Below are 22,787 nucleotides of genomic sequence, written 5' to 3'. Positions count from 1 at the left end.
ACTGATGGCTAGAAAGAATTCAAACTGCAAGTCAGAGGTCAGTCAAACTCATCTGCTTGAGAGCCTCAGAAGGCTGTGTTCACACCACACACATTATCGTGGTCGTAATCCTCAAATCCCTAACTTTAAAGAGTAATTCCAGTCTATTCAACTTAGGTCTTTCTCATGTTTAACATTATTCTCACCAAGTTAATATTTGACATCTTGGAACACGATGGCGTTACTAAAGAGAGGTATCTAGCAGTCAGACTATCAGGCAGGTTGAAAATGAACAGGCAGTTTAGGCAGATTATCTCCCTGCACTCCCTTTCAGTTTGGATGTCAAACTAAAAGGGAGTGCAGCTAAAATAGCTGTAATAATCTCTCATGTTTAAAGCAGGTGGTCAGTACATTCCAGCCTCATGCAGAAAGGACAACACATCAGATGCCAGACACCACATACCAGGATCCATCTGTGGAAGACAAATGATTAATACCACATTTTAAAATGTTTTATTTATAAGTTCTTTAAAAGTTGATTAAATCAGCAAACATCGGTAAAAGGCATTTAACAAATGAATATTAATGTAAAGTAAGTGAAGTTTATTTATAAAGTGCCAAACAATCAAGTTCAGAAAAGCTCTGAATAATGACAATAAAATAATAATATGATGGAAAATACATAACTACAGTTAAAAGCAATACAGCACAAAAAGAAATTAAGGAAAGAAGACAATGAAAATAGTTACTGGTAATATCAATAAACAGAAAGCTTCATTAAATAAGTTTTAAATCAATTTTTAAACAAGTCCACACAGACAGCTAAATGAGACTGGACTGGCAGACTAGCTGCGTGTTTGATAAGAACCCCACATAAATAATCTGGAGCTTGTCCACTGAACCTCGTGGAGCACCGTGTGACAGGTTAGAGAGGGAGAGAAGGTGTTTACCCCAACATATAAAGTCCTGTCAGGTAAATATGATCAAAACCAGTCTTAAGCGTATTAACTAAAATCCAATGGTCAGTATAAAAGGCTGCACTGAGGTCAAGTAACAAAAATAATCCAGGCAAAATGTTGTGTAATGTCTTCATTGGACCTTTTGCTGATATTTAAATGAAACTGTTTAGTAGGCATCACTTTTTGTCATGGTTTGCCGGGCAAACCGTGTCGGGGTGTGGAAGAAGGACCCAAAGTGCTGGTAGTGTTGTGGTGTGAGTGAGCTTTATTGTGGAGAGGAACATACAACAAAAGGCGAGGGTGGCGAGAACGGGACTGAGAAATAACCTTAACTGGGAAAAACTAAGAACTAAACAACAAATCTGAATACAAGGAGACAGAGAGTGGAGGTACATGAAGAGGTACATGAAGCGGGACGAGCATGGAGGAACACAAAGAGCCGCATGAAGGTAACACAGACAGACCAGTAATGCACACAGGAAAACACAGGGCTTAAATACACACAGGGCAATCAGGGAATGGGAGACAGGAGGGAGACACAGCTGGGCGAAATCAGAACTGATGAGACTGAGTGAAGCAGAACAGAATACAATAACCTGAGACACTGACCTTCAAAATAAAACAGGAAACTCAACACATATGCACAGACACAGATTAAGAGAGGCGGACTTGACACAGAAGGAACACACTGGCAGGAAAAGATAAGATACAGAACCGAAACACAAAGACCCCTCATGAAATCAAAGATAAATAAAACAAAACAGAAAAACACACTGGGTCACCGACCCAGGTCCATGACACTTTGACCTGAATGAGGGGGGGGGTTTCCTTCCCACTGTCGCCAAAGTGCTTGCTCTCAGGGCGTCATATTATTGTTGGGTTTTTCATTGTAGGGTCTACTTTACAATATAAAGCACCTATAGGCAGCTGTTGTTGTGATTTGGTGCTGTATGAATAAAATTTATTTGAATCGTGCTGAATGTAATTTTAGTGGGACTGTGAACTTTGCCTGCTTTCTCTGAATGGTAGCAAACTAGATAAGTAAACCATAATGTTTCATGTTTGTGGGCAGCTTAATACAGTACAGTACTTCCACCTCTTACAGACATGAAGTGAAGCACACAAGACCGTACAAAAATCTTGTCTGCGTAAACACCTAACACTTTATTGTTTGCACCCTGCTACCACCAACACCACTACTACTACCATTACAACCCGTTCTCACTCCCAAAGCGTAACATTTTACGCTAGGTGACAAATCGTCACCATATTACGTTTTCGGCTACCCACCACGTTCCTAAATGACGACCTCGGAAAAAAGAGGAAATATGAGAACCGTCTGGAATGAATCTACACATGCTCGCTCTTTTTCTTCAAATCGCTTAGAAACACGCTATTTAACATCATTAAAGTCCTGGTTACGGTCAGGAATAAGGTTATGGTCAGGGCAAGGGATAAGGTTAGGTTTAGGGCTGGAATACAGGGCTGGAACGTCCATTACCGCGGGAGCGTCATTGCACTGGATTCCAGCCATAACCCGCCGCGTACCATAAGAACGCCGAAGGTCTCCTTTCGCATTCCTCAGGAACGCCGCGGGACGTGACAAAACGTCGACATGTTACGCCTCGGGAGTGAGAACGCTCTGACCATTAAGGCAGATAATGGAGCTGGCCGAGCAGCAGGAAACATCTGCACAGTTTATCTGTTAATGCATTCTTTCTTCACTGCAAGCGTGCTAGCTGGAGATACCATTGATTCATCATGTGACCAGAGGTCATGTGACCTCTCTTGCCATAACTGTTCTCAGTTATCAGTCCATTCTGACAGGACAAATGTGGTCCAGAGGTCCAGCTGAAGGACTCCGATTTGAAAAGCAGAAGATTAACAGACTGCTAGCAGCTATAACTGCAACTTTAGCAAGGTTTCTAGCAACTTCAAAAACTTTTTTCTTTGTTTTGATATGTCTGTTATCACTAACTAAGGTGATATAAATATTCTCTGTAAATATGACTGGGGCTATCTATGTTCCAAAATTTTGCTTACCTGAGCGAGTGTGTTACTTGTCTAGTTGTCACATATTTTTATGTCTTGTATCTTGTTTTATGTTCTGGGGAGCACAAAGGGAAAATGAATAGAAATGTCAGCTGCAGCTCTGCCTCAGTCACTGCTGTATTCTCCCACTGATCAATAAATGACTCATTACTCTAAAAATGGAGCGGGAGGGGCAGAGAGCGAGAGAGTGAGCTGTGGTGTAGTGGTGTAATGGGGTCATGCTTGTCTTTTGAGAGGTCATCAGTACGCTCTGTGTGTATATATGTAAATATGCGTATCTGCTGAGTCAGCAGGTCATGTGACAGCAAAGGTCAATCGCAGAGCAAATGTTGTTTCCCAGGCTGATTTGGACCTTAAAGAACGCAACAGAGGAAATTCATCTTAAAACAACAACAAAGAAAAATATAAAGGAGCCAAGAAGCTCCTAAGTGACAGGAATTCTGGGTAATGAGTGTGTGGTATATTTCAGTTCAGTTCAATTCAGTCAGCTCCACCTTACAATAATACATACAGAGAAAAAAAACCAATAATTATATGACCCCCTAGCACTTTGACGACAGTGGGAACAAAAAACTCCCTTTTAACAGGAAGAAACCTCCGTCAGAACCAGGCTCAGGGAGGGGCGGGGCCATCTGCTGCGACTGGTTGGGGTGAGAGAAGGAAGACAGGATAAAACACATGCTGTGGAAGAGAGCTAGAGATTAATAAGCCGCCAGCAGCGACACATCGTGCAACAGAACAAAGTGTCCAGATGGAGGAACTGCTGTCCGATGGATGTTTGCTGGGCGCTTGGAAATATCACCAACAGGTGGAGCTTGGTGGATTATTTTTCCCACCTGCTTAATGATCAACACGCTGCATGACAGAGATCCTACACATATGGGCTGATGGCAGCGCTCTGTGACAGTTTACTCCTGCATTGAGTTGTTTTACTGATACAGAGAGCATTCTAATACCCAGTGTAAACGTGGGTCGAAGAATCAGGCCTGTAGTTGCAGAATGTGAAAAACCTTTGTTTGCCTTCCACATCTGCGGTGCCTCTTTGGATTGATATATGACTTAGATGGATTAAAATTCAGCAGAAAGTCTTTGTCATCTCATTATGAAAAACAAAGTTCAAAGTGCATTAAAACACAGTAACTTTATTTATTTAGAATATAAATATAAAACGTTGCTGGAAGTCTGGATAGCATTACCATTGCTTCACCTTGCATCTCCATAATATGTTTCAGTTCTAAGACTTGACTGTCTGCACCATCAGACTTTAGTCAGAGGATGTTTTAGACAGTTAGCGATGCACCAGTTCAATCCTTGGATTGGATATCAGTCTGATCCTGACTCAAAAAGCTGATCATGTATCGGTGACAGGCTGATGTAATGAATTCAGTTTCATGTTGACAACACCATTCATCATAGTGGAAGCCGAGATGATGTGGTGCTCCCCGTCAGCTTTTCTCACTCTCGTTATGTTTGGTGTAACACTTGTTATAAAGCCAAAGCTTGTTTTCTTGCAGGCACACAATACATGAAGCTATCATCGATTCAAATGATATTTAAGAGACTGACAGCGGGGCAAGAAGAAAGTAGTGCAACTGTACCAGACGGCAGTTTGCCGTCAATGTTTGAGCAAAACTGATGTTTATACCTTACACATAAAAGAACGATTCCCAGTCTCTTCCTGTGCGCTGGTATCAGTGGATCAGTCCTCTGCCTCTGTCCAAAGCTGGACCAGGTGCTCTTAAAAGGAAGTGGCTTTAGTCCTAGCCAGTCGGCTTCAGGTACCAAGAAGTTTTTTTTAGGTCCAGTTTTCCTGAAGTGTGCTTCAAACCTGTGCAGCATTCTGATGGAAGCTTACAGCACAGGTGTTTGAGGAATTTATAACCATTTCATTTCCACATGTTGGCATAAAACCTCGTGTACACACACACACACACACAGACTCAGAGCGAGTCAGGTGGTGACAGTAATGAGGGCCTTGGGCTGCAGTGCAGGTGATGTAGCGTCACAGAAAACACGCATCGGATTAGATTCACCCCAACAGAGTCTCCTTCCACTTCAACCAGCCACTTATTCCTGTTTCATAAGACGAGGAAAGAGGATGACACTTCAGAGAGCATTCATCCCCTTTCTCTCTTTCTTTCATGCACAAAGAAATCGAGAGGGGAGAGGAGGAGGAGGAGAGATCTCCGTCTTCTAACTTATTCTGATGGCGTATCTTCTCCCCATCAGTCACGCATGGCTGCTAATCCTCTGCTATGCTTCTACAGAAAAGGAAAGAGAGGGAGGAGGGGGTCAGAAAGATGTGACAGAGTATATTTGCATTCAGGAGGAAAGTTATAGAACGAGGGATGAATCTTCGATGGGAGAAGCCATTATCAGCTCGCAGGTTATTCGGATGGTGAGAAAAAGAACGAGCGAAAAAGAGGCGAGAAACGTACCTGCTGCTCTCAGGTTGCGTTAAGCTCAAAAGGTGAACAGTCATCTCGGCCCATTAGAGAAGTGAGAGCGACGCCTTTTTATTCTTTAAGATGACAGACCGAGTCGCGAGCTGCTCTCAGATCAGAGTATGTCAGGAGGCGATGGTGACAACGATCAGCAAAAGCGGCGGTAACGGCGGGATTTAAAGAGCAGGTCAGGCCACTTTAAAATTCTAGCCTCAGAGCACAAGCTGCCAGTTGTCTGACAGTCTGATTGTCTTAAGAATAATCACTTCCAGATCTGCTGCTTAATGGCATTGTCTGCTCTGACGTCGCCACCTTAAAGCCTCATGTGCACTTAGTTCACATTCCGATTTCTTTTTTAAAAGAAGAGTTATTCTTACAAGTACTAGCACCAAAAGAAGGGAAAAAGAGTCAAGAGAAATGTAAACCCGTCAAACACTGCAGCAAGTTCAGAACATGAAACAAGAGCAAGGATCTGAAAAATGAGTAACAGGATAATTATGTATAATTAGTGACTGTTTGTAGCTACAGTCAGCAATACACGCTCCATTTTACAAGATTAACAAGGCACAAAAAATCCTTAGGATAAATAAACTGTATTCACAGTCAGTTTCATTATGTTTGAAAAGATTGTCTTAGCAACTGGCATAGTAACCCTTTAGTCACTGCTTAAATCAGTGTCATTGCAGCTGAATACTTAATATCTAAGCACTTCCATTATTTGCATTTAATCACCCCAAAAACTACACACAGCATCACTGCGAGATCAATAAAAGCACTCAAAGTTCTGAAATCTGGAGCAGAAACTGGATCTTTGGCAGATATGATCAGTTTGTTTACAGCAGTACAAGACTCTAAAAGATAGATGTCGCCCAGCAGGTTTGGACTCTGATTTGGAGGTTTTAATGCATTTTACTGTTCTGGAGCTACAAGTGACGTTTACATTATCAGCTAATTCTAGCTAGCCAGGTTAGCAGACGACAGGTTAGCATCTACAGACACACATATAAGCTAATCAGTGCAGAGTAACAGACAAAATGCTCAACTTTCACTCAGCAAAAAAGTAGCACGGCCTTCTTGAATAGTACTTTTGGGCCTGTTGAGCCATTTTAATGCATTTAATGCAATTAGCTAACAAACAGTTTCTAGCAGGAAGCTGTTTGTGTGGAGAGGAGTGTAGCAGGTTGGCCTTTATATTTGTAACTGATCTGCAATCATCTTGTTTTTCAGTGGCATTGTTTTTGCTGGATGGGATCAGGTCTGGTCCGATGATTTTAACCTCACTTTGATCACTGTTTCTTACCCGAGCTTCAGATTTCTAAGTAAAGTAGTCCTCTTTAGCTCAATGAAAGCATTTCTCCAGAGACAGCATCTTTGCCAAGTTACGCCCACCTCTAAGCGATTATATTCCTGTCTTAATATCTTGTTCGACTCTGAAACATTTTGGGGTTTTGTGATATGTTTAAAACAGTGATTCAGTTCTGTTTCCAAGAACCTTTTTACCACTCACAGTTACAACACACCATGTGACTAAATTCCTGATTAAACTAAAAAAGGAAAATAGCTTTGTGTGACCATGTGTGACTGCAGGTGTGTAAAGTGTGTGCCGCATAACAAGAAACCAGACTGAAGGGACACTGTGTTCTCTACTGGATGTGGGCCTGTGTTGATGGCAATATTTTAACCTGAGATTATCGTCATCAGGAAGCCATTCTCACAAATTGAAATAATAAATGCTGAATGAACTTCTGGTTATTGGAACCTCCCCGCATTTATTTAAGCCAAGAAATGGAACGAGGCTTGTTTTCAGGGTACAGGACACCAACTAAAGCCCGTTCTGTCTCTCGTGTGACAGTGGGGAAAAATGGATGTCAGTACAGGTCATGAATTCATAGATGATGAAATAAATTGCCAATAATTGCTTCAGCGTGAGCTGAAGCAGACATTTTCTTCTCCATCATCAGCTCAGATACGACGTTTCTCTCCGTTTTTCCTCTCAAATGAAAACCGCCACAGATTGTTTCCTAACGAGACCGGGCGAGCGAGACAAGACATCTGTGCCCGTCTCATGGTCTCCTCTGTCAGTTGCCACGGCAACCGCGATAAGCCCCACTTCCTCTTGACCACCGAGCCGCTTAGGAGTACCTCCATCATTATCCCAAGGTGTTTTCAATGAGGAGGCTATTGTGAAGGTATGCTGGCTGACTGTCTCCCTCCACTTATTTTCTTGCATGTATACAATGTGTAGGGGCCATACAGAGAACGCATTAGAATGAATGGAACTGAATGCGTTCAACACAGAAGCTCTGAATATCAAGTAGTTTTGCCATTTCACTGCTATCCAGGTGTAATGATATTGGCGGTAACTCATGTTATCAAATAATCAGTCTCTGCTCTGAATGCATCCTTTACCTGATCTCACGAAAATGAGGCACATTAACAGTTGAGCGTGGGGTTAGACATGCAAATATGATTATGCAGTGATTGAACTAAACTAAACTGACATAAATACATCCAGAAGATTGCAGCAAAACCTCCCGGAGTAACTCATATCCAGGGTGTTCCCCAGCCTTTTTGAGTGTTGTGTTCAAAACACGAAACTTTTACACAACTTGGACACAGGTTAGACTTTCCAAGTGATAGCTGCCTATGTGTTTTTGCTCAGGGCTCAATGTATGGGAAACATATTGGATCCATACACTACCAAATGAAAGACCAGAAAGGTTAAAATGAGATGCTCAACCAACCCATTATCACACCAAAGCGTTTCACAGACATTTATGCAGAAGTTGCATTACCAGCAGGGGGAGATAATATAATTAAAGACAAGAAGTCAAGAACAAAAAACGTATGAAGTACATGTCCTTAAATGTCAGAGATGATTAAGCTAGGCGGCTAATATTTTTGTACATGTAAATGTGTTAACAATGTCTGATTAAACGCCTTCCCTGTGATTATCTTCATGTTGGCTTGAAATAAAATACCTCCCTCTGCTGTTACAGAAGACATCATGGCTCTTTCATGCTGCTATAAATACCACCACAATGGATGGTATGCAATTGTAATAAAAAAATGACTGAAACCAAGTAGAGCAGAGTTGAGTCGAGTCAAGCAAAAAGGGTACTAGTGGAAAAGAAGCTTTTGATTCCCGTCAATTTAAAGCAAACTGGGCATCAGAGTGTGTTTTCGGCAAACACCAGAGGGCAGGAGGTCAGGACAGCATTGCATTGCAGCGAGTGTGATGTTGTTGTGTTTCACCAGTAACATACGGAGACAGAACAAAACGTGAAACAACAGAATTCAACCAAAGCACGGGTTATGAACTGACTTTTATTTTCTCCATATGTGAAGTTTGTACTTTTATATATCTATAAAAGTACCTCATTACCCACAGTGAACAGAATTTTTTATACATGTCTTTATACATTACACTGTTTCATATAAATGATTTTTATATCTGTGAACTACACATCGGCATTTCCAGTTAATAACTGTTGCTTTTTACTTGAAGTGTGCATAGCTGACCATAGACTTTTCTGTTGTTTATATTAGATATGAGATATGATTCATTATAACACATGAAAATAATCGTCAACATGAAATCATTCCAATTTGCCAAAGATTCAGAAATGCACTGCAGAGGAAAGAGAGGGGTCGAGCACTCTGCTACAAGCTTTTTATATTCACAGCGATCACAGTGCTATAATGAAAAGAGTCTAGGCCATGCGCTTAGATCACGTGGATGCAAACCATGTCTGTAGACTTTGCAGAAAATATGCAGGCAACATGTTAACATTTTAAAATTTTGCTGCCATCTTTGTGATGTTGTGTACTGTAGAAACCCACTCTAAAAATGCATTTTAAAAAACGATAGAATTATTCAGAGTCATTTAGTTATTGCTGCTTTTCCATCGTTGTTTTCCACAAATCCATGTGATCAAAGCCATGCAGCTCTCATCACGTAACTCGTAAATTCAGCGTCACTGTTGCCTTGGTGCCCATATAGATTTAGAAAGTTTACTTAACATATAGAGAGACACGCTGGCAAACATTTATACTTTACTTAGACAATTAAAAGTGATCGTCTTTCTCTTTACTCAATTAAGCTAATCTGAGTTTATAATCATAATTATTAATTTAACATAATTAAAAGAGCGTTATGATATGTATTAGTGCATGACCATGTTTAAGAGTAAATACAGATACATTAACCAAAATGTAGAATGTCATTTTCCTGCTGCTTCATTCTGACATTTTCTTTCACAGTAGTGTAAAAATTCACCACAAGTGTCATTTGATACGAGCACGGTCGGCGGTCAGACACCCGGAGGAAGATGGCTGTGGCAGAAACACACCTCACAGGCCTGGCTGCAGAATCCATAAGTGCATTTTAAATGTGACTCAGATTCACTGTCAGATTTTTGTGGATTCTGAGAATCTCACTTTATATGAAGCTTAAAGTTTGAGCTGCAGTTTTGTAGACCCAGATGATCTTAGAAGTCTCTGAGGCTCATATGGCATCAGCAGATCAAATATATATTTCGGACCATTTTGACTTTATTTATTTATATTCTACATCACATTGTTTTAACTTTGAAATAATTAACTTAAAATGCAAACCTTACACAAAAAGGCCTCTTATTGTGGGAACACGGTGCTAACCACTGGACCACTGTTCTACTATTTTAAATCTTGTGCACGTGTCAAGTGTAATATTATATATATATATATATATATATATATATATATATAACATTTCCACCAGGGATTAAAATATGCTCTTATTCTGAAAATGAAAATCTGTGGTTATGGATATGCTGAACATTTAAAGATATACTTGGGGAAAATCTGAATGTTCTTTTTACTAATAATCATTAAATATTATTAACCATCAATAAAGAAAAAAAATACTTTGACCAAAAGCAGGAGTGGGCTTAACAAAGTTAGAAAGATGCTCCGGTAAATCCTACATGCCTTACATCCCAGTATTCACATTATTCATTTCATTTCTGTCTGCAGTAATAAGCCCACGGATCATTTAAAGGAAGTTTTCTGAATCATTTCCCTGAATCATTCTGTTTATTCATAACTCCATCTGAGTTTCACATCATCACATTTTAACTAGCAGATCCGTGAGTTATAAATTATCATTTTCTCCCACAGTTTTACAAGGTTTCATTAATATTTTACTACTAGCATAAAGATCCAAACTTTAATATGATTTTATTTGTATTCATTCCCATCATTATCCCGTTTCCCCCCCTTGTTTTTTCTTCTCCGTAATCCGTACACCTCCTCACTGCTGCTGTTAACAAACCAATTTCCCCTCTGGGTTCAATAAAAACACAACTGCCTGAAATAGGAAGAGAGGGAAATGACTTAAATTCTACTGGAGGCTGATAGAAGAAAAATAAATTTTAATCAGGATTTACATCTGAAATACAGTTTCAGAAAAACTGGGTCCAATCAGAAAGCAAATCATGTTCCAAGTCAAAGATGAAGCTTTAAAGCTGCTGTACAAAAATATATCGTTGTTACATGTTGTTAAAATCACTCAGTTATGTGAAAAGTGTTTTTTTCTTTCTTTTGCCTCTGCAGCATGGTGGCGTGGTGGTTACCACTATCGCCTCATAGTCTTAAGTTCAAATCCACGCCCTTCTGCGTGGGTTCTCTCCAGGTACTCTGGCTTCCTCCCACAGTAAAAGACTTGTTGTTTTGGTTTGGTTAGCTGCTGATTCTGCATTGCCCATAGATGTGAATGATTGTCTGTCTCTCTGTGTTAGTCCTGCGACAGGCTGGCGATGAGTCCAGGGTGTATCCTGCCTCTCTGGGAAAGGCTCTAGGAACCCGAGATGCCTCCAACATCCAACTTACCTCCATAAATCTCATCATTCCAAGTTCAGGTGTTGAGATATCAGTTTTCTCAGTAACTCAGTCCAACAGCAGTCATCCCACACTCACTTCCATTTATCCCTGTGCCAAATTTATATAAGGTTTCCCCTTCTTAACTCTTCTTTTGATGGAGGTTTTATTCTAGACTTGGTACCACATTAACCTCTTAGCTGGTTTCTGTGCTTGAGGAAACTATGACCCATGTGTAGAAACAACTGCGAGTGAGACGGAAGTCAAGTAAGAATTTACACTAATGTTTTCTGTCTGTGGGCCTCACAGCTTCTCTTCTAATTGTGTAAAATGAAAATATTCAAGCTGACTTTAGCTCAACTGAAATGCCAGTATGCTCACTTCATTTTGCAGTAAAGTTCCCACTATGCTTTCTTTTACACATGCATTGAACGGATCCCCATTTCTCATAACATTTCTTTTTTATTTGATGCAAAATAGGACTTTTTAACTCCCTGAAGAAAGTTTTAGTTTTGTGTGAGATCGGGCTGAATCCAACTAAAAGTCTTCACAGAGCTGCAGATTTGGCCGAACAGCATTAGGATGATACAAAGTTGATAAATGCTGGTATTTTGGGTTGTTTCATTCCTGTAGACAAGAGCTCTTCATGTGTTCATGTCCACTTGTCATTCACAGTCACCATACTAAAGATTAATACTGTTCATCATTTGCAGGTTGTTTGTTATTGAGCAGCAGATGATTTAATTCTGTTCCTGTTATTGGTTATTTGATTTACTTTTATTATGTACTTGTTAATCAATTCAGATGCATTGATTGGTGTGTTTTTATGAACACATGAAAGGTTGACTTTTGACCTACTGTGTAATCCTCACAGGAGATCCATACTTCAAAAATGCTTTCATAGAATTTTATTCATGTGCTCTAGATTAATCTATCTAACAGAATATTAAATATTTCCAATATGCAAAATCTGAAATATCTGCAGCAGCAAATGGAATACAGTAATGCAGCAGCAATATCAATCCATAAACATGTGAAAGAAGCACTTTAAAATTTGCAGTTTTGCTTGTATAAGGCTTGAACGCTCGGCTCTGATTTGACACAGATTAATAACGTAATGGCTTTAATGTAATTTAAGAGCAAGTGAATTGGAACTGAACTTCAAGGGGTTAAAGAGGTGTGTATTTAACCCGAGTCTGTTCCTGTCCCTAAAAAGTGCCACCCCCCACACAGAAAGCAAAGAGCAGACAAAATGTCTGTTGCTCTCGAACTCTAATTGGTCCTCAAAGATAAAAAAAAAAAACAGTCTCCCCATCTCCGCATGTCCTGCCTGACCTCAAGTGCTCTCTTGTTTCCTATTAGTTTTAATTGACTCCATCTCCCTTCATGTGTTGACCTCCAGTCCCCTCCTCTTCCTCCGACAGAGGCTGTCTGCAGATAGCTCTGGTGAGGACTGCCGCGCCATCCATCAGGGGCAAGAGAGCGGCAGCAGGAAGTTATGTCAGGAAGTTGGTAGTTTAGCGAGGTGGATGGAAGGTGACTCGTCAGGCTCGGCAGCTAGTTGCGTCCGGCGGCTGTCAGAATGCCTGACCTCCCCCTGCTCTCGACATGACAGAGAGGACGGCTGAGTGTCAGCTTTACTGCTCAGCCTGTCATGTCTGTCACGCCCGGCGATACAGGAAGTCATGTTTTCTGAGCGTGCTATGAGCAGTTGAAGCATTTTTTCTTTTATCCTTTCATTCTGGATTCAACTTTTTTTCCCCTCCCATACGGTTCCACGGACCTCAGAGCAGCTTGCTGTCACAAGATGAAGCTTCCTGGCAGGTTTCTCCGCCGCTCGTAAAGGTTTTATAGGAAGTAGATGAGTTTGGACAGAAGGAGATGAGCCAAAGAGGGCACGTCTTTTTTTCTGAACACTCTAAGCAATCTGTCTGTAAATCTAACACGACCCGTCACACCTATTATCTCCTCCCATAGTTCTCAATGACTTTGGCTTCTCGTATGCTTGTTGCCCTTTGTCTCTCAGATGTGTGCTGATGACTTGCTTAAGTTTTGCTTCCTGGTTCATGTCCTTGGAACTCTTTTCTAGATCCCATATGATGAAGAGGAAGTAATGTAGCCCAGGCTCTATCTCTAATTTAAGGTGGACCGACTTTTCGTCACATAGACCTTTTTTTGGTCAACGGTAAACACGGCCGAGGTTTCACATGTGGTTGTATCAAAAAGCACATTTCATCCTGCTCCAAACAGAATTTGCATTCTGTATGAGCTCTATGATGTAACTGAGACAGGATGACCATATTAGGGATGTCATGTACAAAGGTCCCAACCAACTGCTGATTAAACATGCTCAGCATCAATTTGTGAGTTGCCAAATATGTAAATGAACATTTTCCCTTTGATGTTGATAGAAAATTAATCCATTGAGATGAATTTTCCTAAAGACATCTGTTGCTCTAAATGTGCTGTGTTTAAAAAAAAATCTCTGAAGGCTTTGGGACCATTTGGTTACTACACATTACAGACAAACATTTCAGGACTGGAAACTAAATCCAAACACTGAGGATAAAAACCTTTTTATGAACAGGAATTATTGCACTGATGACTTGTGCGTGCATGCCTCATACTCCTGACTCACTGCAGTTACAGGTAATAGCTGTAGCATTGTTGGTACAATTCTATGATTTGCATTTCTTCATTTATTTTCATTTGAGACATTTAGACCCAGAATTTGTCTTTTTTTTCCCAGCAGCACTTCACACAAGTGTGCCATATATTTTGGCTTTCAGCAATTCAGAATGAGTCCTCTTTCCTTTATTATGCGTAATGGAGTTTTAATGACGCTGTTGGTGAGGTTGGAGGAGAACAGAATTAAGTGCACACCTGAGGTGTATTGAGTGCTGGTTTACATAATGTATACCAAGGAGGCTTAAACTTCTTAATGAAGAAACATCCATTCATACCGGTGGCATTGTAAAACCTCGCATTAGAAAGTCGATTTTCTCCCCTGTTCTGAAACATTAGCCAGAAACTGAAGGAGTTAACATACGGTGAGATATTAATGTTTTCTACCCCTGCAGGGAAAATAGGAGATCTGCGAGAAGGAAAGATTCTTCCACAAATCACAGCTTCATTTCAACTATTCAGCCAAATATCCCTCTTAACAACTCATTTAGAATACCAACTCCTGAAATCTTATTTTCTTGAAACAAAAAAAGCCACCAGGGCTCAGAAAACAGCCACTTCTGGCACCTATTAAAGTCTGGCTTAATGGAAAAGTGTCAACTGGATATTTCATAAGTCAAACGTGCCTGAAGTAAATAGGTGCAGAGGGTAAGAGGTGCTAAAGAAAATAATTTTTTATCAAAGTAATATTTCTCCCTTTTCTCCTTTCACTGAACTCCTGTCACATGATTTACTGCAGCCGTTTTCAAAGTCTTTGTGCCCAAAGCACACCAAGCCAGAAATCACGACACACCTGTATTTATACCTGCACAAAATAATCTGTCATCTGATATGTGAGGGAGAATTGGTCCAGCAAAACCATGTGGGTGGCAACCTAAAGAGGAAAAGGAGCTTACTATGAAGTGTTAAAAACTGTGGTGCCTGGTTCCAAAAGTGAGTCAGTCCCCAAAATATGAAACTTTACAGTGGAAATAAACATCTTTGCAGTTTGGATCCAAAAAGTGTGTTGGTAAAGTAGATAGTTTCACAACTCATCCACCTGGAATCAGGGACTCACTGCACTCCATTTTGATGAACTCTGACAAATTTATCTCTCTCTGCTAAGAACCAGCATGGCCATTTCATGGACTCACCATTATGTGGCCAGGAGTAGAATTCATTACGGACTACATGCCAGCACCTCAGGACTGCAGCAGTGATGCCTCATTGCCAGATACACTGAATGACTTCTGTGTACGCTTAAGGAACAAAAAAAGGTAACTGTGAGAAAAACCACCCCTCCTCTGGTCAGGGCCAACGTTGGGAAGACTTGGCATAAAGTTAATCCATAGAAAGCTGCTGGACCAGATAACATACCTGGCTGGGTGCTCTGGGAATGTGCTAACCAACTGGCAGATGGTCTGCTAGACATCCCTGAGCAGAGCAATGGTTCATACCTGCCTTAAAGGCAAAAGAATCATCCCTGTGCCCAAGAAGTCAACTGTGTCTTACCACAGCCATTATCAGCCTACAACACATATCATCAAGTAGTATGAAAGCTGGACCTGAGGCACATGAAGTCCTCTCTTCTGGAATAATTAGACCCTTTAGGTGGAGGTACAGAGCAGGTACATCAGACTGCTGTTCACAGACTTCCGCAAATCAGTCATCAACTGATTGAGAAGCTGAGCATACTGATCATGGACACCTCCTTTTGTAACAGTACCCTGCATGGTGTTCCACAAGGCTGTGTGGTCAGGCCACACCTGCTCACCCTGTTGACACATGACTGTACTGCCACAGAGCTACACAGCGCAAACTACATCATCAAGTTTAGAGATGACAACATTGGTATGGCTCAGTGACAGTGAGGAGTCTGCATACATAGAGGAGGTCAGCGGAGACAACAGACATGATTGTTGGGGGTCTGCTACTGAGACCAAGAGAAAAGTATCTGAGAGTGAACATGGAAGGTGACCTCATACAGGCACAACCCTGAAACAGTTCAGCAGCGTTTTCACTTTCTGTGAAGGCGAAAAGGCCAACCTTCATCCTGCTATTCTTACCACATTTTACCTGAGGACAGCTGAGCACATCCTCTGCTCATACGTCAGTGTATCATGTGGGAACTGCAACAAAACTGAACCAAAGTCTCTCCAGCATTTTGTAATGACAGCAGAGAAGATCACACATAGCAGATGTGTCTGCATGATAGACCTGCACAGCTTTTGTATGCACCTTGCTAGCTGCACCCTCCAATCCAAATATAGTAGCATGCTCAAACGCTACATCCAGATACACAGAAACAACTTTCCTGGATTTCCTTCACTGGATGATTAAGCATGCATGACACAGTATCCATGTGACCCCACGCCATTAGGGAACCACTAATTTACAGAATCTTTAAGATAAATAAAAATACTAAATACAATCACAAGCATGGTGTTATGGGAACATGGTGAAGGAGTCCTTGATCTTTCTCTTTCTAACTATAAAACTCTTCTGTTCTTAAGTTTTCATTCAACTTAGACACACAGGGCATCATCCAGATTAAAAAGCTCAATATTATTCAGGACTTAACATCTCAGACAGCCTCCAATTTCCTCATCAACTGGGATTTTATTTCCATATCAGACTTCAGGATGTCCCTACTGTGTTTTCCTCCCACCGGTAATTATTTGACTCCACTTTTAGTTTTGTTTTTCCTACATATTGCAGAAACATTTGCATAATGGCTCTGCATTAAAACCAGAAAAGTGTTGCGTTATACTTACACAGTTGCTTGACTACATTAAAGCAACCTTTCTGATGGTTTATTACAACAGTCGTAGCGTACTCAGTTTTATTTGAGTTCTGTGCGTAGCTGTGCTGTGACAGGTTTAAGATTTAGGCAGACTTTCTGCATCACATGGACAAAAATACTGAACTTTAAATGCAGTTTTTAACCAACATCAACATCAACAGTATGGATTTTCAGGATGACAGCTGGGAACCACTGACAGTTCTCTATTGTGTGCTTATTATTAGTAACTTATTGTTCCCAGATGTTAGAGTGGCACAGTGGTGCAACACTTAGCAATGCTGCATCATCGTAAAATGTGTGTGGGCTTGAATTTGCTGTTTGAAAAGGTGTTTTATATGGAAAACTGATCTCCCTTAAAAAAGGACATACATCAGCTACCTGAAAGACCAACTTAACATTACGCTATTATTGCTAGCCATTGTTCTCTCTGCACTGTGTGCTGGTAGCATGTTTTTATCTGCATGTGAAATGCAGTGTGGTTTTGTCAGATGGTTCGATGTCTGTATTAGGAGGTTGGAAGGTGGAGGCAGTGTATCCAAGAAAACTTAGATGGCTGTGTTTTGATACTTTGATAGTTCCCATAGTTTTTCCCCACTTCCTAATTTGTTCCATTTTTCACTCACTGGTTGGAGTTATGGAAGTAAAACCTACTCAGCAAGGGTTAAGCTATAAAAACATCTTTTTAAGTTTAGGAAAAAGGTTGTGGTTAAACTTCAAACAACAGTAAATCTACTCCTTAACAACTAAGTTGCAAGTAATAGATGTGTCTCCCTCACTATAAGGGATCATACTCTCAAAGTCAGCCATGCTAGTGGCTTTTTGGAAACAATTGGTTTATTGGTGACAAACATCTGCAAATAGTAATTCTAACATTACATTTTCAGTTTGATGCATAAAGATGAACTAAAGAAAGGTTTAAGTTAAAAATTAAAAGTCATGTTTTTAAATTAGCAACTTGTTTGAGATGTTTCAGGTAGGAAAAACTTTTTAAACATGTATTACTTGATTTACTAGATGTAAATTATAGCTAAAAGTGATAAATCAAAACGACACGAACTTGCATCATTTCTCAAACATAAAAGAGAAAGGCATAAAATTAGCCGAGCACAGTGCTCACAGATACGCAGTTATATCAGTAAGCTATAGAAAAAGTTGTTACATACAAGTTACCATATATAAAGGGCATAAAAATGTCAAGTCCATTCTAAAAGAGATGAATAGGGGTAAGTTTAAGAAGCAGGCATAATGGAAAGTCATGCAAGTTTCCATTATATTCCATTGAAGCATTTTCAGATGTTGCTGTGTGCAGTATATAGTGTAATGTTCAGTATATAAATTAAAAATGATGAATATGTGATTGCACATTAACAGCTGTTCAATCAGTACAGACTGCAGGGGCATACATGGAATGTATTTTCCTTCCGTTAAGCTGGTTCTGATGCAGATCCAGTTCTGTCTTCATTAATTCTGAGGACGGCCCACATTTTAGCAGGTTAATACCAGACTGTCTTTTATTTTTCATTTTGAAAAAAACAAAACAAGAAGTACTTAAATATTTAGGCTATATGTGGAAATATCACAGAATAAAGGAAGTCTAAAATATTACTTTTAGCGATCTTTGTAACTTCTGCCTATGAAAGGTCCTGTATGATGCTTACATGCTCTTCCTCCTGTGTGTGTGTGTGTGTGTGTGTGTGTGTGTGTGTGTGTGGGGGGGGGGGGGGGGGGGGTCATTTCCTAATAGGTATGAGTTTTCCTCTTTACCACCACCAACACCACTTAAAGGGAACAGGATAAAAGCAGATGAAAAGCCACAGTGAGACCACAAACTCATTCAAGGAGTCATAACTCAATCAAATTTGAAAACAGAGACATGCATCATCAACACGCTTTTTCTATCCGTGTTGTTCAATATACACTATGCCCTTTGGGCATAGACATGGAAGCAATACCACTGCAAAATCCACCCACCCACCTACCCACCCATCCATCCATCCTCTTCTGTTTATCTAAAGTGGGGTTGCGGTGGAAATACCCTACGCAGGTTACTCCAGACATCTTTCTCCCCAGCCACACTTTTCAGTTCCTCCTTGGGGATCCCAGGCCAGAGAAGAAATATAATCTCTCCAGTGGTTTTCGGGTGTACCAAAACTCTGACCACTGCAAACGTAAATCAGTGTGTTGTTGCTGGTAACGCAGGACTCTTCTTCATGTGTGTTTTGTTCCAAAGCACTTTGGTCGGTGTCTTTGATGTCTTTCCTGTTCAGGGAAAAAGGTGCACTACATTAAGATCCTGTATCTTAATTAGGCAAAGACTTCACTGTACTACACTGTGTCTCCTCAAATAATATCAGCGCAGGCTGTATGATGAAATCAGGACACAGAATATAGATGTATTAAAAGTCAATGTTTGGCAGTGAGCACGTTATTTTTCTCTGAGTAAAAACTCGGGTTTTGGAAGGACATTTATTTTTTTTGAAAACCTCAGTGTGATTGATGAAACATCAAGGGGATAAATCCGTCACCGTTATCATTACCAACATGTCAGCTCGACTTTGAACACAACGCAGAGCAACCTGCCAAGGAGAAATGCTAATTATACTAATTACAAAACATAGATGTTATCCTCCGTGTGATGTGAACCACAAATGGATGGAGGTGCCATTTTGGCATCAATAATCGCGTGTTACCATTTTACTGTGGATGAGTGCATTAAATGGAGAACTCTTTGAAGCTTCCTGGCTGTTTTGCAGCACTGAGGTCTCTTCCATAAAACCCATTAGCTTCTGTGTGATAGTGGACTGGGAGCCGCCGCCGCTTTCTCACGTTGACCCTGAATCCAGCCTGAGAGAGTCGAGGGCTTCAGATGAGGACAGTCGCTGAGCAGTAATTACATGACAACCTTTAAATAACTGCCGCCTATAGCTGTCATTTCATAATGTGTCTGTACCAGTTTGTCTGGCAGAATGTGACCACGAGTGAGTGTGGCTTGAACAGAGCAGAGCAGCAATTCATCACTGCAGTGTAGCAGGAAAAAAATACTCCATTAAGGCTGGAAGTCTACTTTCTAAATCTGCAGTTAGGTGGAAACTCTTTTTCTGCAAATTTGGTCATTTTCATGATATAGTGACTAGCAAGAGAAACACATTGTTCACTGCAACTATATCCTCCTAATTGGGCAATTTGACCTGTTTTTAAACTTGGGAAACACATTAACAGACAGACTATTTAGTTCAGTTCACTCTGTTAACTTTCTAAAAGTAATTCCAGTTTAGGTGGGCAAACATACCTGATCTAAATGTTTGCAAACTCTCCCTTCAAGGTCATGGCCGCTTCCAGGGTGGCTGCTTCTCAGGTTGGCCCCTGGTTGTCTGACCACCTGCAGGCCTGTGCAGACCAATCATCATTTTATGTGTAAGACTGACTCCACCATCATGGAGAGGCTAATCACTGGTGATGAGACCTGGATCTCCAGCTTAAGATGTAGAGAGCCAACACAAGTTTTAGTCCGAGGAGCCTGCAATGTTGAAGCCAGAAGAACGAGAACAAATCAGGGAGAACAAACTGAGGGAAACACCAGGTGCATTTTTATGTCGCCTGCCTATAGACAATGGATGTAAATTATCAGCTTTGCTAAAATACAGCAGTTTTACATTGAATGTATAAATGAATATGTATATAAACATCATTCGGGTAGCTTAGTTAGTGGCTTAGTACTGTTGCTTTAACGCATGAAGGTCCTTTTCTGCTGTTGTTTCTTCTGCTATTATCACACATTGGTTTTACCTCACTACCTGTCCAGACATCTGAACTCTACCAACCCTACCTGCCTAACCCCATGGCTACTTGTGCTGAAAAGCGTCTTATTTTAAAGAATTTTAATTTCAGTTTAAATAAAAGTTAAAAAACAAACCTGTCCCTAATCAGTCCCTACTGCATAAAGTGAAAAACTAAATAAAATGAGGCAATCTTCACTCACCACCTTCCCGGCTCGTAGTATTCACATTTGCCAACATGCAAATTCATCCAAAAGCATCTCCAACTCACGAATGCTCATATCAGAATACAGTTTCCATGGAGCAACATCAAATTGGTAGCTATTAAGGAAGGTGTGGCTTTATATGGCTATACACACAAACATCTCTCTCCCTCTATCTCTCTCTCTCTCTCTCTCTATATATATATATATATATATATATATATATATATATATATATATATATATATATATTGTTGGGATTCAGAGATTCTTTTATTGCTACCATATAATTTGCCTTATGAAGAATGTATTAATAACATGTTTCACAGTATCATTTATCAGTAATATTTCCTACAGGGTTTATATTGCATTGAATATGTCTGTCTTCACATTGACCTTTCTATTTTTATAGGTTGAGTTCATTTTATACACAATGCATAAATATGCTTGGTTAGAGTTGATGTTCCATTCTAGAAGGTTTTAAGCTTCACTGGTGAGAGTGTCCAGATGATACATGCTGAGGGGAGATGAGAATATAGCAGGTTAATTGCATGCACGCTTACGATACACATATTAATCTAGTAGCAGGTCTGAGCAAAGGCCTAAGCGTCTTCTGCTTCAGTTTGAGACTGGCTGCAAAGTACTCTACTTAGTGATTAATGACGAGGGTCCATTATTAGCTCTCAGAGATGCTAAGACCTGAAGTTATTACCCTAAAAGGCAAGTAATGTAGAAAAGAGAAGTTATATGTCGGTGTATGGTTATTAGAAGTGTACGTGATGTACCCTTGTCTGCACGGGTTGAACTTTTGCCCGTCTGTCACCATGTATTTTTGAACTGTATTGACGTAGGTGTGATATTTTATCCTATAAAACCAGAACCCAATGTAGTCTTGTCAGAGCAAAACAATCCGTATGCTGACGGTTGGTTGTTCTCCTGTGATAATAAAACTCATCGTTTGATTGCACTTTTCCGGAGCCTCCGTCATTTGTTGTCTGGTCTAAAGTTGATCGATCTCGCAACAATATATATATATATATATATATATATATATATATATATATATATATATATATATATATATATATATATATATATATAGCTTAGCTAGGCTGAAAAACAGCACAGAGGCACTAATCATGGCAGCACAGGAACAAGCTCTGAGCACAAGATCGATAGAGATTGGGGTCTATCACACCGGGCAAGATCCCAGGTGCAGGCTGTGTAAAGATGCCCCTGAGACAATCAAGCACATAACAGCAGGGTGCAAGTTGCTAGCAGGCAGGGCATACATGCAACGCCATAACCAAGTGGCCGACATAGTATGCAGAAACATCTGTACCGAATATGGCCTGAAAGTCCGTAGGCCAAAATGGGAGATGCCCTCAAGGGTGGTGGAGAATGACCGAGCTAAGATCTTGTGGGACTTCCAGATACAAACGGACAAAATGGTGGTGGCTAACCAACCGGACATAGTGGTGGTAGACAAACAGAAGACGACGGCTGTAACGATAGTTGTAGAGGTTCTGAATGACAGCAACATCAGGAAGAAGGAACACGAGAAGCTCAAGAAATACCAAGGGCTCAGAGAAGAGCTCAAGAAGATGTGGAGTGTAAAGGTAACGGTGGTCCCATTGTTAATTGGAGCACTAGTTGCAATGACTCCCAAGCTAGGTGAGGGGCTCCAGCAGATACCAGAAACAACATCGGAGATCTCTGTCCAGAAGAGCGCAGTCCTAGGAACAGCTAAGATACTGCGCAGGACCCTCAAGCTCCCAGGCCTCTGGTAGAGGACACAAACTTGAAGGATAGACCGCCCACAGGGGTGAGAGGGGAATTTATAGATAGATAGATAGATAGATAGATAGATAGATAGATAGATAGATAGATAGATAGATAGATAGATAGATAGATAGATAGATAGATAGATAGATAGATAGATAGATAGATAGATAAACAAAAATTGTCAACTGTTGACTAACAGTGACAAAGAGATCGAAACCAGGTGAATGCAAGTGTGTTCCATGTAAAAATCTAATCCTGAATTC

At 40.4% G+C, this 22,787-nt stretch overlaps 1 protein-coding gene across 1 annotated transcript in view; it reads left to right on the top strand.

Moving 5' to 3' along the window:
* Positions 1-22,529, top strand: part of LOC146677028 (uncharacterized) — a 36,132-nt gene extending 13,603 nt beyond the window's left edge. Inside the window, exons 2-4 of the mRNA XM_085429304.1 lie at positions 12,656-12,793; positions 15,704-15,808; positions 22,003-22,529. Of these exons, the coding sequence (XP_085285430.1) occupies positions 12,656-12,793; positions 15,704-15,808; positions 22,003-22,529 (770 nt within the window). The remainder of the gene's footprint in view (positions 1-12,655; positions 12,794-15,703; positions 15,809-22,002) is intronic.
* The last annotated feature ends 258 nt before the right edge of the window (positions 22,530-22,787 follow it).

The sequence above is a fragment of the Rhamphochromis longiceps genome, linkage group LG2 (genome assembly GCF_057381845.1).
Source record: "Rhamphochromis longiceps isolate RC_006_pf linkage group LG2, R_longiceps_female_GT1.1, whole genome shotgun sequence".
NCBI lineage: Eukaryota > Metazoa > Chordata > Actinopteri > Cichliformes > Cichlidae > Rhamphochromis > Rhamphochromis longiceps.
This window is presented reverse-complemented; position numbering and strand designations above follow the sequence as displayed.